The 19,195-nt window shown below is 37.4% G+C and overlaps 1 protein-coding gene across 6 annotated transcripts in view; it reads left to right on the top strand.

Annotated features, from left to right (window-relative positions):
- LOC131027200 (organic cation/carnitine transporter 7) overlaps nt 1–19,195 on the top strand; it is a 212,131-nt gene that overhangs the window by 169,658 nt on the left and 23,278 nt on the right. For 5 of the 6 annotated variants that reach the window (XM_057957196.1, XM_057957194.1, XM_057957197.1 and 2 more), the window contains 2 exons: nt 11,212–11,749; nt 11,984–12,186. In XM_057957196.1, coding sequence (XP_057813179.1) covers nt 11,212–11,749; nt 11,984–12,186 — 741 coding nt within the window. The remainder of the gene's footprint in view (nt 1–11,211; nt 11,750–11,983; nt 12,187–19,195) is intronic. The other variant, XM_057957198.2, reaches the window with a different exon arrangement.

Here is a 19,195-nt window from a genome sequence, read left to right as displayed (position 1 = left end):
AACAATCTCTTAATAAGATATAACAGTTTGAAATTGTAAGACCAACAAGTTGGAAGGTTGACTGTGAAGTGTTTGTTGATATTCCTTGGGATGAAAATCATCAGTTTCCACTCCTATTTGACCAAGGGATATTATACTCAACGGTCGATGTGTTTTGTTGGGAGCACAAGGGGCCTTACGTTTTGCAACAAGCTGTGGTCTGTATCTGATTCTCGAACTGGGAAATAAAAGCAAAAGAGAAGGGTTTAGGAAATCTAGAAATAATAAGACTGGTATGCGGGTAGACGGATTCAACATAACCAATCCCTACTTGGCCAGAATAATTCACAACCTCGCAAGAACGGTGCAATCTTCAAGGGGTCTTGGAAGATTTTCAGACTGCAGATGCATGGCTAAGCACCCAATTCTGGCGTAGCTCAAACGAACACCTCAATTGAACTAAACACAATTAAAGGCTCAGGATAACCATACACAAGGATACACTATCAACATATCCTCAATGGTATGAGCCTGAATCCATCAAATACCTGCACACCCAAAAGGAAAGATCTATCTAAATTGCTGAAAGAAACCATGCAAAAAGACTAAAACCAAGATGATAAACACCATATTTCAATGTTCATATATTTGCTTCAGTTGCCATTACAACAATTTCTGCAGCATCTTTATGCTACTACTAAAATTTAACCTTCTACAAAACTCTAACCTATTCTAACTGAAATCTAACGGCCTAATTGCCTAAAAAATCTAACCATAATCTAACAGTCTAACTAGACTCTACCCCTTTACAAAAGAAAGGCCTCTGCCTTTTATAGAATGTACATACTGAACCAGAGGCTAGGATTGACTACATCCAACAGCTGCAATCTGCCTTCTAGAAGTTGGCAGCCTTTACCCATGCCTACTCATTTCTCAATTATCCACCGAACCACATTCTCAACTACCTATCACTGTTTGGCATTAATTTGGTCCTCCTGGTAGTTGGGAATAACTGTTAACAACTGACCTATGTTCCACTTTGTTTCAAAATATCTTGAGCGGGACCCACAGGCAGCTTTACATTAAACAACTTCAGTTCTTTAAACAAAATTTCTGGAATTTCTTCTAGCAGTGTATCCTTCTAGGAATGCACATTTGCTGCATTCTGAATGTTCTTCGGTCTTTGGTCTCAATGGACTTAAATTTGGGGTCCAGTGGCACACTTCCCAATGCTTGGTTCTGATCTCGTGCTCCTGCATCTTCTTCTCCAGCTTCCAACGCCTAGCTTTGATCTTGTGCTAAGTCGTCTCTTTAGCTCCTCTCGATGTCGTTTTCCTACGAACAATCAATTTTACCTTTAATCAATCAATTTGACAAATATTAAATTTTATTTAACGTCTAGCTTTGTCTCGGTGGAGTTCGGGCTTTGAGAATCTCTTTGTGAAATGTATCTTTGAAATGTCTCTCTTCAAACGTGAAATCCGATTCTTCGTCTTGATTCGCTCTCCAACTTAGACAAAATTCAAGCCTAAGAGGTGAACTGTGAAATGTTAAGTTTAAGCCTTTTTTTAAAAAGCATATCCAATTTCAAACACTTCACCTAAAATGTGAGATTTTGGCTTCCATTTTAACACCACCCTTGTGAAATTTCGTGTGATTTTACCTTTTTAATCACCCGTCCTAGAATTTTGGGCATTCTGGGGGTTTTGAGAGATTTACTTTTTAAGTTATAACCCCCCTTTGGCAATTCGGACTTTTGTTCAATTTGAGAGATTTCGTTTTAAGTTCAAGTGTCCTCCTCTCATTACTTCGGGCGAAATAGGTGAAATTCAATATTTATTTAGATCACAATGTTTGCCTATTGCCAATTTCGGGCCGTAGAGGCCTTTTGCAAGACTTCGACTTTCCAGTTAAAGGCTCTCCTTTTGAATTTCGGGCCTAAGGAGTTTTTTGAGAGACTTCAATTTAAATGCCTAACTTGCTTGCCTAACGAAATTCGGCCATTTAGGAGGTTTTGTGCGATTTTAGCTTGGTTTTTAAATGCCCCTTTCAACTGAGGAATTTCGGGCTCTTTGTCTAAAATGAGCGATTTATTCATGTTTTGCTTCATTCCTCTTCAAATGCCCTCTTTTGTGATCTAAAACTCGGGAGTTTAATGAGAATGTGTGAATCCTAATTTAGACGCCCTTTAAGTTTGGAAGAAATTTCGGCCATTCCAACCATAATGGCCGAATTTGGTCTTGACTTACAAATGCGATTTTGTTTTACCAAGTTTTAACGCCCCATATTATTGAATGAATTTCAGGCTTTACAGGAGAAATGTGTGACTCTAGTCTTTGCCCTTGAATCGAACTTCGGGCATTTAGGCTTAGAGTCGCGATTCTCCAGCAAATTGCCTAAGCTTTCGGCCATTTTGGAGGTTTACTGAACGCCCTTTATTAAGCGAAACTCGGGCCATTAGATGTTTTTGCACGACTTTGTTCTTTTTCCGTCTTTCACTTTATGATTTTCGAGCTCTAATGGCAAATCATGCGACCTTGGATGACCTTCTTCAACAAATTTTGGGCATACTGGATGTTCTGCGCGATTTGCGGGGTTTGATCAATTCAAACACGAATCCTTGGTTATCATCTTGATGCAAGACTTGGGCATTTAACTGAGGAACGAGTGATTTTGCTTTGTCTGACCTGAAACTCGGGATTTCAGACGCTTGATCACAGGAGGAGCCTCTCTCTCCTACACGGGCAAAGAGGGGGTCTCCGTCAAGGACGGGGTGTGCAGTGCAAAGCACAACACTACCTACCCTTTAATCCTAGACGACCATTTATCCTTTCACCTCTTAATCCTATCCCTCCATTTCCTAAGTTGTCTTCTATATAAGAGGATTCCTTCATCCTTTCATGACCCTAATCCAGCAATCTAACTAATCAACGATCAATCAATCTTCATGCGATCAAGCGACTTCACAACCACAATACATTATTTGTTGAGCTCTTGTGCACATACAAAATCTGAGAGCAATCATATCAAACAAAATCAATGGAGATAGGAAACAATGGAGATCAAACCCTACCAAGCATGTGAATGGTATAATCTTTCTATTTTATTGTGATTTGCATGTTTTAGGTTCTTAATTGGTGTATGGTGGATTCTTGATTGTAGAACTAGGGTTTATGTGGTTGGATCTTTATTGGTTTTACAATAGTTTAATCTTCCAAATTTCACCGTATACAATATTATAATTATAATAATATATATAAATAAATAATATATATAATATTATTTATTCATACTATAATATATAATATATAATATAGTATATATATATATTATATTATATAATAATATTGTATATTTATATTTATATGTAAATATACAATATTTTAATATAATATAATATATATATATATTGTTTTTGTACTAACGAACCCAAACCCCTTTTCAAAATTTTGTCAAATCAGCAAACTAGGTTCTCGAACCCGAACCACTGCCTAAACCCAAACCGACAACTTTGTTTTATTATTATCATCACTTCATTTTTCTTAATTCTAAAATGTTTTCTTTTCAGGTTTGATACAAGGATCCAAGGAGACGTGAGGACTCATCAACATGAAAGTAAAGATACAATTTGGAGAGGATCTCACAAGGAATGAAGATGCAAGATGCAATATGCAGGAGACAATCGTACTTTACAAGGATGCACAAGGAGGCAAATCAACATCATGAAAGACTCAACCATAACAAAGGACTTTCAAGGCAAGAAGGATATCTTCACCGCGTCCAAGAACTCATCAAGAATGTTAGAAGAGGATCAAGACGACATTGCTCTACATGAAGACCATCACGATCTCGAAGATTCAATCACAGGGAGAGGGCGAACAAAGGAATGGAACTCATGAAGAACGTTAGAAGAAGATCAAGACAACATTGCTTTACAAAGGAATATTTTACATTGAACTTATCGACATGAGGTCTCTAAAATTTGTGAGATTGCTCTACGTCAAGATGCACATACATAAGATGATTGGAACATATTCCATATTCAAGAAATACTTCAAGAAAGCAATTCAAATTCAAAGACACAACAAGGGTGGAGTTGAGATACTAGTTCTAAGGTCAAGACAATTCAAATGCATCACAAGAAGGATTTCTGATTAAAAATGAAATGTGAAGAAGGAAATTGTGATAGTTTCAGAAGAGTTAAGCAAAGTTAGAAAATTGATGAAGATGATGCAATTTGGGAATATGAACCATCACAATCAATCAAAAGGCTAGAAATGTTGAGTGTCAAGAGATATTGCCCGAAATGCAATGACTTCTTTGTGATGATCTACAAAGAGCAAGTTGGTTTGGCACCTAATCACATTCAACCAATCAAATAATTCAAAGTCAAGGCATCCAAGTTCAATGTATTTGACTCATCTTACGAGGACAACTACCCATGTGGAAGGCACTAAGTTCCATGTACCTAATCTTATCTCTCATTGGTCTGCATTCAAGGAAGGACATGTGTCCCAAATGTTTTAATTTTCTCATTGGTCGAAGAGGAATTAGTTGTAACCAACCCTAATTAGGGTTTTCCTTGAATTGTCTTAGTCATTGATCTTGAATCAATTTGGGCCATTCATATGTAATTGAGACCTCTATATAAGGCTCAATCCTCTCATTTGTAAAGGTTAATAGTTAATAGATAGTTGATAGTTAGTAGTAGAGTAGGAGGAGAAGAAACCATTGCCAAGAATTGATGGAATAAACATACTACTTTAATTGAAGATATGGTAGATTGTGTGTTATTGCAACATGCTGCATGGTTTCTACTTTTCAAGTTTCATTTCAAATTTTAGATAAAGTTCATTGATCTTAATGGAGAAATGTGATGATATGTGATGAATTCCTTGGTGTTCATCTCATTTGTAATTTGTTTATTGCAAGTTGCAGTGCATGATTAGTCTGAACCTCATTGAGCAATAGTTCGGTTGTGGATGTTCGTTTGGATTCCACCAGCATTGGGTATTTGAATGGATGTTTGCAATGTGAAAATCATTTATTACCTTTGGAGATCGCATCAGTTTTGCGTGGTTGTTACCATGATTGACCAAAGCCTGGTTTGAAGGAGTTTGTCTATCAAGGCATCATTCATTATCATCATTGTCCTTAGTTTTAGATTAGATTTCCTTAACCTTCATGCTTTTGTCTTTTTTTTTTCCAAGTGAGTAAAGTTAGATTCCACGTAAGTCCCTTTGTGATTTCCAGCATTATCACATCAAATCACTGAGTCTATCTAGAATATAAAGTCGATTGTTCACATTGTAAACCTTGGAGTTGCCTTATTTGATCACATTGTTTAGCATATGAGGTTTCTTTGTTCAAGAGGGGATAGAATACTTAGTATTTTATTCTATGTTGGAGGTCTCCTAAAAAACACATCAATAGTAACATCATGGTTTGATCACCCAAAGACAATTCCATAAACACACTCGAAAGGTTCAGCCAAAGACTAAGTGAGAAGTTTGACAAAACCAATTCTAAGGTGCACTTTAGAGAGATAGCACAACTTAAACAAAATAGGATAACAAACATCTATGTTGCAGAATTCCAAATCTTGTAGTCATGGTCTCAAATATTTTGGAAAGGAGATTTGTAGTACTCTTTAGGGAAGGTTTAACAAGATTTGGTCAAAGATTTTGACCCATGATCACTACAAGAATGAATCAAGAGGGCTTTCAATTTGGAATCATCAAGCTTCAAATTATTTAAATACATAATAGAAAAGTATTTTATTTGGGCACCCAAGTAGAGCAATAATTGGGCCTTAAAATTTAAAATTGAATTGTTGCCAACCCAATTAGGAAGGGATCATGACACAGTGTGCAAATTTTTTAGCTCTCGGATATTCCAGATCAATGCAACAAAAACATGGCGGTGAATTCTTTTTGACATAAGTCACTAGGAAATCTAGAAGTTGCATAAACAAAACAAACAATAGAGTTTAGCTTGACTAAGGAGTCTACAAGAGCTTTACAAGGGATCATGGTGTGACAAGAAAAACAATTCGAGAATGAGAAAGGAAAAGTATATGCAGCACTAAGACAAAGCAATATAACTATTATACTTTTGGCCAATGCACATTTTTATTTTCTCAAATTTGAATTATAGGCTTCAAGGGAACTATATGAAGAAATAATAGAAATTATCTAGTTGAGAACCTATTTCATTGCATAAGGAATAGAGGACATGTATATGTGAACTCTCAAGGATGATTTTAGATCTTGGTACTATAAAGGTTGTTATTTAGGAAGACTTAGAGTGAACATTGCTTGAGGACAAACAATTTTAGGAAGGGTGAAATATCATGTCCTTTTTTCTAGTTAAATTAACCGAGGACCCATTTCTTTTTTTTTGTTAGGCTAATGGATAAAAGGGAAATATTCTAATTATAATGTTTAAATCTAATCCTAATAATATTATTTAAAAATAATTGTAATAGGACAACTTAATTATTATTATTATAAAGTGGGTTGTCCAAATGGGACATAATAAGGCTCACTTTTGGTAAGAATTTTTAGAGGGAAACGAGAATTCAAATTAAAGAGGCCAAAATGGAGTTTATAAAATGAAGAGAACTACTTAAAGAAAAGCACCCATCGCTTATGAATCAAAACCCCCTTTTTATATAATAATTTGAGCTCTTGCATTCATCTATTTCTCCTAAGGATGAAAACCTTGTAATGTACCCAATCATACAGTACCCAAATTTCCACTGCACGTCACATACCACTGTGATGTACTAGCGCTCTCTTACGACACAGTACCCGAGGGAAGTATACCCAAGGGCAAAGTACCCGAGGGCAAAGTACCTGAGGGAAGTACCAGAGGGAAATTACCCGAGGGCAAAGTACCTGAGGGAAGTATACCCGAGGGCAAAGTACCGGAGGGAAGTACCCGAGGGCAAAGTACCTGAGGGAAGTATACCCGAGGGAAAAGTACCCGAGGGCAATTACCGAGGGAAGCACTCGAGGGCAAGATACCTTCGGCCCTCAATCAACACTCGACACCCTTCGGCTCCGGATGTAAAGTTCCACTCGTACGGAAAGTAGGTCGTACACTTCCAAACACTCTATACGACAATGTTACTTCCATTGAAGGATCCAACCATAGATAATTCCTCCGTCGATGAGATTATTGTAGATACGGGAATGAATTGTCAACACAGAGTACTCACCAACAACATTGAATGGCCAAGGACTAGATATTTGTAATTATATTCCACACGGCAGAGATAGATCAACAATGAAGTACAAATTGAAATATCAGAAATGATATCTCCAACGACAGACTAGAGTGGCTGCTAACCACCGAAACTGCGATTACAGAATAGGGAGGATCTTGCACCTTCGAAACTGCACAGTGCCAAACTCCAACTAGAATTCGCAAATACAAAGAAAATATAAAATTCACCATCCCTACAACAATGCCAAACTCGGCCTTATAAAGAGCTCCAAGAAGTTTCCCGAAGGGTTACAAGCAAGCCGACAATAGTTTATTATTTTATTAATTTGGGCCCCTTTATTTAATAATTAATTTAATTAATTAAATAAGTCCTTATGATATTATTTAAAATTTAGGACCACTTAATTAATTAACTTAGTTAAGTCACTTTATTGAAATTGGGGACATTACAAACCTTGGATTGCAGAGACGTGAGGAGGAACCCTCTTGGTTTCCAATCAAGAGAAAATGACAAACTCTCTTGTTCCGTGAGGTGGCTTCATCTAGGAATCACAGTTGAGCTGCGAAGATTGTTTGTTTCCATGTTTTGGTGTGCAAGGTCCATGTGTTTGCATTATAGTGTGGTGTGTTTATTCAACATTTTAGTTTGCTACAATGCTGTTACTGTGCACTTTCATTATCATAAATACGTATAACAACAGCATATGGCTTCTTCATTTTTATCAAATAAAACACCATTATTCCAATATTTTTGTTTTTCAGAATTTCTATGTTTTTGTGAGTTTGTTCCAAACTATCAATGTGATTGTTGCAGGACAACCTTGATTATTCAACAATTCTTCATGAAAATGATGTCATATTTGAGTATTTACATGTGTTGGTTATGATTTAATCATTAATTCATATAGAATCTATATCTGGTGCTGCAATTTGACAACAATTTATATTCAGTTATTTGTACTTTTATCTAGGGTGGATATGTGTGTAAGTGTTCTTCATTTTGTTTAAGGGGTTCAATTGTAAATATTGGTATTAGATGTTAAAATTTCATAAGTGTTTTGTAGATAGGAATCTGAAAAGATTGTAGAGCTCATCAAAATTTAAAAAAGGGATACATTGGTATCAAAGCCTTGATCTTGCTATCCTGTGAATCATGATGGGGAACCGGAGAGAATAATCTATAGAACATTCTATTGGTTTTGTAAAGGAAAGATGTAAGTAAAAGCTTTCAAAAAAATTAGAGGTAGTAATGAAAATACAAAAGGAGAGTAGAAGAGAAGAAAGGCTAGAACCAAAATCACATAAAATGGTAGGAAATATAGAGGCTATTGAATGATATGAAAGCTATGTGACTTTTAATTTTTTGAAGAATATAGTAGAGATTTCGGATTTCCCATCAAGAACAAGTGGTGGTAGTATGCTATTGTCAAGTGATAGAAGAAACATACCTAACCATGCTTATGATGTGCTACTCTGATATTCTTGTGAACTCCTCCTTGAGATATTTTTGTGGTGCCTCTATCTTCCTCAAAAGAAGGGATAAAACCAACGTAGTTCTTTCTGAACTCTCTATGATACTTTCTACTTGATGACAATCTTGGAAGTGCAAAATCAAATAGCATGCAAATCTGACCCAAAGAAGACCAAACACCATCATAAGGAGACATCTCACCTTTTGATGAAGTTGTGACTTGACGTTTCTTTCTCTTAGCCATGACAACTCTTGGGGATCCATCTTCTTTTTCCTTGGATTTCAACTCCCTAGTGAACTCTCCACTAGAATGTAACTATTGCTTACCCAATAGAAGTCATCGCACACCTTGTGTTCACCCAAAGTGATGACAAGTTGTTGTGCCTTCATGATGCAAGGAAGGATGAAGCCATCTTGTATAAATTCATCTCTATGAATTATACTCTGTATATCCAAGGGTGGATAAGTTGTTTGTAACTTGATTCCAAGGACACCACAACATGCTTAGTTAGAGATTCTTGAATATCAAAATGACATATTTTGTGTTGTTCATGATTTGAATTCCATGTCATGTATAGTCTCACTTATTTTCTTGCGCTATGTTGGAGATGTAATGCAAATCCTCATATAGAATTGGCTGTTAAATAAGGATATATGGCATCTTCAATATAATTATTTCCTACTAGAATATTGTTTAGGGGACAAGGATTCTCATGGTTGGGTTTACAAACAAGATAGCAAATGCATTTTATGGATTAAGAATTCATGGAAAGGGATTTTCATTTCTGATTGCTTGTTCGCATAAGAGAAGCATGTTTTAATAGGCTAAAAAACTAAAAACAAATGTTCCCAGTTTCCACCTACCAACTTCCAACTGTCCATTTTATAAATTTCCATCTACCCTTTGAATAATTTCAGTACCCACTTGTATGTGGATTTTATTTAATAAATATGTCTTACTATAAAAGATGTCTTGATCATTTCCTCCGTTCTTAGAGATAATTGCCCTCAATTTGAATGCGATCTGAGAACAGCTTTGGAGAATCACTAGACCTTGTCAATAGGGATCCTTTGTGATTGACAAGGTGCCTATTGGTTTTCGTCTTGCAACCTGTATGTATCTTAACATGGAACAAAGTATCTTTTGTCAATAGTTGTTGAAAATCAGAAATGGTAGCCTTTGGACGAATGAAGAAACCTCTTTCTCCATGTGAAATGGCTTGTACAACTTTAGTGTGCTCACATAACAACATCATGGATACTAAGATGAGTTGGAAGATTAAGTTGAAAGGCATCAAGTTTGATTGCTATAAGAGTATTATGAATTTCAATTTGATAAGATTCAATTTGTGATATTTTTTTTGCAAAACCTTTGTTTATCCAAGTGAAGCTAATCATGATTACCAACTTGGAAAGAATTGGATCCTTGATTTTTGCCATGAAAAACCTTGAATTTAACTTGACTTTGTTGTATAAGGTCCTAAATTTTGTTATGAAGTTTGCCCAAATTTTACACGAGGAAAACCGTTAGTTTGCTCCTGTTTTATGTGGAGTGTATTTGAAGTTGGAAAAACAATTGGATTCTAATAAGGTACCAAACGTTAGAAGCTATAATAAACTTTGCAAGGAGAATGCTTTGTAGAAACTCTAGTAACCTGGTTGCTGCTACACTGAATGACATACAGATAGGTGTCCCGTTGTCTTCTCTTTTGATGAGAAATTTGGAGAGCATGGACTAAACTGTGAGTAACAAGCATAGTTTGTAGATAAAATGAAGTGAAGCAGTGCAACTGATGAATGAGAAGCTTCTAGAATGATTGACAAAGATGACTCGAGAAGTTAAAACACAAAGTTGCTCCAAACATGCTTGAAGAACTAGTCTGCATCTTGTGTAGAATAAATGGTTTTGGAGTATGGCATTAATATAGCAATTTGGGAAAACTGGCAGACATTGAAAAAGATGCATTCATGTTGGCACTGAATGTTGGGCTGACCATTAATGAAATCCATGTAAACAAGTTTCTCGGACAAGAAAGTACATGTTATGATTGATATAAACCAACTTTTCAATTGCAAGAATTAGATTGTTTGCAAAGAGAGCGCCAACAAATATAATCCTCAATTTGTTCCAAATAGAGGTCCAATAGAACTACCGTTGTCATTGGAGGATAAGTGAGATTCCTTTATCAAAAGTTGTTGAGAAGGGCTCATCGAATGAAAATCAGAGTGAACGTAAACAACAATCCATCTTGTAAATTTTATACAAAGAAAGGTTCATGGTTCATCCCTGTTGACTGCTGCAAAGGTTCAACTTATAAGCCAAGTATCCTCCTTAATTGTTCTTTTTTCCCCATGTTGCATTGGTCTATTGCTGCAACCATAACTCCTTGGTTGCTTTCTTGCATTTTGTTTTTTCAATATTTAAATGAAATAATATTCCCCTTTCACTTTCTATCTAAATGTGCTTTGTATCATAATTCTTGAATTCAATGTCAAACACTTCAATCAGATTGTCTTTATTTCATATGCAGATTGTGATGCCAACTTTAGGTTGGAGGTGGCTAGTTGGATTATCCTCAACACCATTGTTGATCTTGCTCGTTTTCTATAGTGTAGTTCCAGAATCTCCAAGATATCTTATAATGAAAGGTAGAACAATAGATGCACTTCAAATACTGAATAAAATTGCACAAGTAAATAGAAAGCATCTTCCACCTGGGAGATATGTTGCTTGTGTCACTGCCAAAACAAAGGAAGTAGATGGTGTTGACAAATTGGAAGAAGCCCATTTGTTGGATGTCAAAGGGCAATCAAGTGAAACTTCTTCAAAAATAAGGAATCAAATGAGATTGTTTTCATCATTATGTACTCTCTTGTCACCATCCTTAATAACATCAACACTTCTTCTATGGTCAGTTTTCTTTTCAAATGCGTTTTGTTACTATGGACTTGTCTTGCTTACCTCCCAATTTGGTGGTCGAAATCAAAATTGTGCATCAAACACCATGACTTCTGCTGCTACAAACAACAGCAGTCTCTACAGAGACATTCTTATGGCAAGCTGTGGAGGTAATTATTGCATTTTAGCTGCCATGAATCAAAATAGTTACACCTTTCCAATTTTTTAAATGACTATTATTGCATACTAATTTTGTTTTGAAGTAAAAAATAAAGCTTTTAAAGACCACATTCAAATTGCATTAAAGGAAAGTGAGTGAATTCTTAATACATTATTCTATTTAAGAGACTATTTTCTTATCATGTATTGAGTTAACTTCTTACCATCGGATTTATTGATGGCAGAAATTCCCGGGCTTCTTTTGGCAGCGATTATTGTGGATTTTTTTGGTCGCAAATCCTCGATGGCAATAATGTTTTTCTCTTGTTGTATGTTTTTTCTTCCATTAATGTTTCCTCAACATGAAACTATGACAACTATACTCCTCTTTGGAGCTCGTCTATGTATCACAGGGACTAATACAATTGCGTACATTTATGCCCCAGAGGTTGGTAGAAGAATTTCTAAACCTTGATCTTGTCCTATTTTTGACTAGGGATAGTTCATTTTATACTGTATGGATCTATAATTAGCATAAACATTCCATACTTTATTCAACAACACAAATTCATCTTAGTTGATAATGTTTGCTCTTCTCGCAGCTTTTTTCTAAAAAAAATTGTAAATTGTTGTAGATATACATTTTATTAAGTGCTAGAATTGATTTTATTAGTTGCATACATGAAATGAAACAAGAAAAAGAAGAAAAAAACAGAGCTTGACAATGGAGATTACCATTTACAAACACAATGTGGAAAAACTATTAGAAGAGTAAGGTTTTGTGTTCTCTTGCCACTATCTCCTTGCAACATGACAAATCAATTTGCTTTCATGAGGCCTTCAAAATTAACAATACTATTTACATTTTTTTCCAATCTTTTTTTGGTTGGTATCTTGCTTCGGCACACTCTCACACATTACAATAATATGCTATGATTTGAAATGAATACAATCAAGAATTATGCTATCCACAAGGGGTGTACAAATTGTCATATACATAAAATCAACAAAGGACTGAAGAGTGATCCCAAATGACATTATCCTTCTAAATAATGAACTGTCAAGTGTGTGGGCTTGTTGATGTGTTTTTTATGCACATAACAATACAGAATAAATTACCAAAGTAATTTATCCTCTCTTGAACAAAATCACCTCAGATGCTAAGAATGAGATCAACTAAAATGATTCCAAGGTTTGTACATGCCAGGTCTTGACGAGTGGGTAAGTTCAGTGGTTGATGTGAATTGCTATGTTTCACTTTGGGGACTTACGCAAATGTTTGGATTATCATGAATGATGTGGAATAGGTGTGCTGACAACTTAAGATTTATCAATAGGGCTTTGGATTTACTTCTTACTAAAAAAGGGGAAAAAAGAATAGGGTTCAGGAAATCTATTCTAATCCTAGGAATGTAGGAAATGGTGAATGGATTTAATGGAATCAAACCAGGCAAGGTCTCACAATCAGGTATTGACACAAGCTTAGTGCAATCATCTAAGGTATACTTAATGATTTTCAAACTATTACCATCAAACGAAGACACCATCCAAGTTGATGCTTGTCAATAGATGCATAATAGTTGAAGTTATGCTTACTCAAACTCCAGTTGACCACACAAGGCGCACTTACCAGCGGCAAGAGGCTAGTGGTATGGATTAAGGATTCCACACAAATAAATTCAACAAATCTTTCACTCAATCTAACATACATGAAAATAAATTCTAATCTAAATTCTAATCTATCTTGGAGGAATTGAGAACCATGAATGCAAATACAACACTTGAAGAGCAAAATCACCAACAATTGAACAATGATTAGGATTCAAATAGCTGTAGCATATACCAACAATTCTACAAAAACTCTCTCTTACAAATGAGAGACAAAGGGGCATATATAGAGTCTCTTACAAAATGGATGCCCCAGATTGATCTAAGATCAACGGTCGAGATCATGCCAACAAAACCCTAGAATTGCCCTAATAAGGGTTACATCAAAAATGGTGCCACCAACATATGGCCCAATAGAAAGATACCTAGTCATCATATAGGGAATCTTCTAGAAGATTCCTCCCTGCATCTCTCTCTCTCTCTTAGCATACTTTAAGAATCTAGCCAAAACTGAATCTAACTCCTCCATGGAAATGCTAGGCAAGGTATCCTGCTATAAATCAATCACATCCAATGAATCCGAGCAAGTATTCAAAGTGTTCTCCCATTCAGGCATGAGCTTCTGCGAATTATGAACATGAATCAACAAAGAGACCAAGTCATCTATCTGACTCTTCTGCAAAGAGTCCAACTGGCAAAAATACATAAATTTTATCTTGTCTCTTAATTCGGCTAAGTGTAAACCACTAGCATTACTAACATCAACACCCAATAATTCCTCAATCGAGGCAAGGATCTTCATCTGAATGTCCTGAATTAATCCTTCCATCTCCATACAACTCAATTGGGCGTTGTCATAAGCTGATTTCTTCAAAGCTAGTGCACAATACCAGCCATGGAAATTATATATGTCTCCACTGTGCACAATGTTCTTGCTGACCAAAATGGAATTAGGAACCTTCTTCAATGCCAGGAGGCGTGGAATAGTCTTCTCTTGGATAGGTCGGAATTCTTCCCAAACTCCCTCCAAATACTGGATCCTGAATACAAGTGTTGTTGTCTTATCATATGCTTGGACAAACTTAGTAAGGAAATCATCTGCCTGCTTTCTTGTGCTTTCAATCCACTTTTCCACCTCTGAGTGTGTACCTCTCGCTACCTCGTAGTGTGAATGTATTCCATGGTCAACTGCAATAGGGGAAATAAGGGTGGGATCTCCACGCCTTGTCCCTGTAATATACTCTCTGAGTCTAATATTTTCTTCTTTGTACCTTTCATTCTCCGCAATCACTGTGTCTAACTTTGCATTGATTGCTTGGAGGTTGTCACCAATCTCCTGAAATTCCTACCCTGCGGATGGACGACCAAGGGCAACTGAAGTGATTTGGAAATCCATGGGAGTAGCAGTGTCCACTATCACGCCGGCTCTAGGAACAGCAATCTGCGCAATCGGCATTCCCATCTCATCTCTAGCTATTTGCGACAAAATCTCCGCTCTCTTGGGCTCCTTCTTAGCACTCCTAGCTAGGTAGTCATCAATATCCTCAATAGGTTGTACTTCTATCATTTGTTTACTTTTTTCCATACTCTTCCTCAACCATTCAGGAATAGCGGTCATCTCCATACCATCATCAAGACATATTTCTCGATCAAGGTCCTTCAGTGCCGAGATAACTTCATCATTATCATCAGGATTATTCCTGGTCCAATCATATACATCATTTCCCAAACTAACTTCCAAAAGGACAGTAGGGGATCCCGGCTGGTCATCATTTGTAATGTCCCCTTTTTAGCGCAACATGATATGGGGTGTCGTTAGCCTATTCTAACATGGTCCCGAAGGCTAACAAGGACATTGGTGGGATCCTGAGGTGTTTTGGCCTAGGTGTTTTCAGTTTCAGGCCAATCGGTGCTGCTCTGACAGGGTTTCTAGACACTTACTATTTATAGTAAGTTAGTCCCCAAGCAGTGACTTGAAATTTTTAGTGTTTCCCTAGTTGGCATAATTATCAGTAAAAATGTTTGAAGGCGACAATGATTTAAAGAGATTATCAACAATGTTTTGATATTTAACGATAAAGTGTAAAGTTAAATTAAATATTTAACTTTATCGTTATATTATAAGGTTGGGAATATAAAGTAATGTTTAAAATATTAAAAGTTCCCTTTAATATGTACATTGTGGGAAATAATATTTTATTCTAAAATGTATTATCCCATATTTAGGAAATGAAGTGTTTTGCATCTAGGAAGAAGATATAAATGGAGGTTGAGAGCTCTCTTTTGGGGTATGTTAGGATGAGATTAATGTTATGCTGTTGGATTTCGTAGAGATCTGATTATTGGGCTTGGAGGACGGAATCCCTCTTTGCTAGCATTCTCTTCGCTGTTGAAAGACACAGTCAGGAGGATTAATGGTGTTTTCATTCAGGAAACACATTGGGCTTCATCTAGTGCTCTCGCATGAAGTTTTTACAGGGGTTTGAAAGTGCAGATTTGAAGATAGTGATTTTGCTACAGTACCGCATGAATAGTGTTTTTGCTACAGTGCCGCGTGAATAGTGTTTTTGCTACAGTGCTGCGTGAATAGTAAAAATGCTACAGTGCCGTGAATAGTGCAGCTACAGTGTGTGAACAGTGTTTCAGCAGGTTCTATACTTGTGGAGTTCAGGTTTGAATTTGTTTATTATCATATGGTCTGTAATGTTCTTCAGATCTGATTTGTATGCTTGAAGTTGGAATTAAATAAATACCATCAGCATTAATCTTCTTGTTTTTGGTATTCGATATGTCTGGTTGTTTTTATATTGAATAAACTTTGAAAGTTTTACAATAATATATCAGCTTATCCAATTTATCCTATTGCAAATCAAGAACCAAAAAATCCAGTAGTCAGCTTGCAAGCCAACTGTTTGACAAAATTACACTAAGTAAACAGGACATAAATTTAGTGCCGAACAGGGGGTGTCCATTACAGTGGTATTAGAGCTATAAGTCCTGCCATCCTGTGGAGGTCTTACAAAGACTTTGGAACAGCCGGATAGAGGGAAAAGTGTTTGACGAAATATCAAAACACTAAAATCAGAAATTAATGAATTAAAAAACATGCTAAGCATGTATGTTTAAGCATGCAACAGGGGCCTTATAACTTCTGCCATACCAAAGCAAGACAAAACAGAAATTTGAACTCACAGAGCGAGCAGTCTAGTTCAGCCGTGTAGGTGGACATAGAATCCAGTCATACAGACATAGAGGAAATATTCTTTGATCAGGACAGCAGTATGGGTGACCGAGATGATAGGAATACCGTTCCAGATCAGGGGGAGGTAATGTTCAGACAGTTACTGGGTACGTTAGAGCAAGGGCAGCGTATGCAGCAAGAGCAGAATAGGCGAATGGACATGATGTTGCAGCTTATGGCTAGACAGATGGGCGTCAATATTAATCCAGGTGATGCCAACAATGGAAACAATAACAATGGGGGAAACGATAACAATAGGGGCAATGATAATAATGGAGGCCGAGGCAACAACAATGGCCCTGAGAATAACATTAATGGTAATAATGGACATGGCAACAATGGGAATGAGGCGGATAACTTTAGACACGTTGCACGCCCAGCTCGAACAGCGAGCTCGAGACCTCTTCTACCCACCTTCCCACCTAGGGATCCGGTTCAACCAGTGAACGAACCGCAGATTACTGAGTTACAGGGTCAATTCAGGAGGGACTGGGAGGCCAGTGGACCCGAGTTTCAGGCAGATATTTCCCTCAGAGATTATATGGACTTGAGGATGAGACATATGCCTAGAGCAGGAGGGAGGAATCAGAATTTTGAGCTGAGAAAGAAAGTTGGAAAACTTTCCTTGCCTTATTATGATGCTTCAGGGAAGATGACCACACGAGCTTGGGTGCAGAAGGTAGATACATACTTGGAGCTTAATCCTATGCCTGAGGAGGAGGCTATCAAGTATGCGGCTATGCATTTGGACGGTGTTGCGCATGAATGGTGGCATCATGGCATGGTGACTCTGGGGCATAATCAGATTACATCCTATGAGGAATTCACAGAAAGATTGATTGAGAGATTTGACACTAGGGATCCCGAGTTACATTTCAAGGAACTAGCACAGTTAAAACAGTCAGGTTCAGTGGATGCTTACATCGCCGAGTTTCAGCGTTTGTCTATACTTGTTACTGATATCTCTCCTAGGAGATTGGTGGTGTTATTTTGTGATGGGCTTGCTGATCCATTACGTGGTTGGGTGAAGGGACATGATCCACTCACCTTAGCAGAAGCAACTAAAAAGGCACGAGATTTAGCCCCTTCGGTATACAAAGGAAAATACCATTCAACAGATTCTTCCTACCGCAAGGACAAAGACAAAAAACCATTTCAGAAAGAGTATAACAAACCCAAAGAAGGATCAAAAGGACTAGACAGTGAAACCTTGAATGAACTTCGAAAGAAGAAACTGTGCTTCCAGTGTAGAGAGCCTTGGGACTTATCTCATAAATGCCCTCTCAAGGCTAAGGCAAATCAAATGGAGTATTTTTCAGCAGAGGAGTCAGAGTCAGAGGGGGAGGATCAGCACTCCGATTCAGATGAGGGTAACACGATAGAGGAGAGCAACATTCCTAAGGATGATAGATCGTTGGCACGCTTGACAGGGGCCCAAAAGGCAATCACATTTAAGGTCAGGGGTACTATCCAGGGGCAGAAAGTGATATCTCTCATTGACACTGGGGCTACACATAACTTTATAGATACACAGTTGGTAGCCAGGAGAGGTTTACAGACAGAGGAGCATGATGGTTTTAGGGTCATGGTGGCTAATGGCCAAAAGCTATTATGTACTCAGAAGGTTTCAAATCTTCACATTAGATTTGGAGATGGCTATGAGTTGGAGGATGATTTCTACGTTGTGGACATGGGAGATTACGACGTCATCCTCGGTATGACATGGATGGCATCGCTGGTTGAGTTCACTTTCAACCTAGCAAAGTTGGAAATGAGGTTTCAGCATGAGGGTAGGACTGTTGTTCTCAGGGGACTTTCAGATGGGAGTTGTAGGGTAGTCTCTTTGAAGAGAATGGAGAGACTTTTTCGACATAATGACATAGAGTGGGCAACAGAGTGCTTAGTTATGCCAACTTCACCGGAGCCTCGGGTGAAGAGTCATCCACCAGATATACAGGAGATTCTTGACAGGCATGCCAAGGTATTCAGTGATATTCCTCACGGGGTTCCTCCTGACAGGGGTGCAGAGCATGTTATTGAGCTCGAGGACGGAGCCAAACCAGTGATGATCACTCCCTATCGTCATCCTAAGAAACATAAAGATGAGATAGAGAAGGCAATTAAGGAGTTGTTGGAAATGGGGCACATCAGGCCTAGCAAAAGCCCCTTTGCTTCAGCTGTAGTTCTGGTAAAGAAGAAGGATGGGACAATGCGCATGTGCATCGATTACAGGGCACTGAATAAGAAAACAATTAAAAACAGGTATCCCATTCCTAGGATTGATGAGCTGATTGATGAGTTGCATGGGGCATGCTTCTTCACCAAAATTGATTTGCGATCCGGATACCATCAGATCAGGATGAGAGCAGAGGACATTGAGAAAACAGCCTTCCGATGTCACTATGACCACTTTGAGTTTATGGTTGTGCCATTTGGACTAACCAATGCACCCGCTACATTTCAGAGCTGTATGAACCAGGTATTCAGGGAGCAGTTGAGGAGATTTGTCTTGATCTTCTTTGATGACATCTTGGTCTTCAGTAAGACCTGGGAGGAACATTCACAGCATTTGGAGGAGGTATTATCTATCCTAGAGAGAGAGTCTTTA

This window comes from Cryptomeria japonica, chromosome 2, assembly GCF_030272615.1.
Source record: "Cryptomeria japonica chromosome 2, Sugi_1.0, whole genome shotgun sequence".
Taxonomy (NCBI): Eukaryota; Viridiplantae; Streptophyta; class Pinopsida; order Cupressales; family Cupressaceae; genus Cryptomeria; species Cryptomeria japonica.
This window is presented reverse-complemented; position numbering and strand designations above follow the sequence as displayed.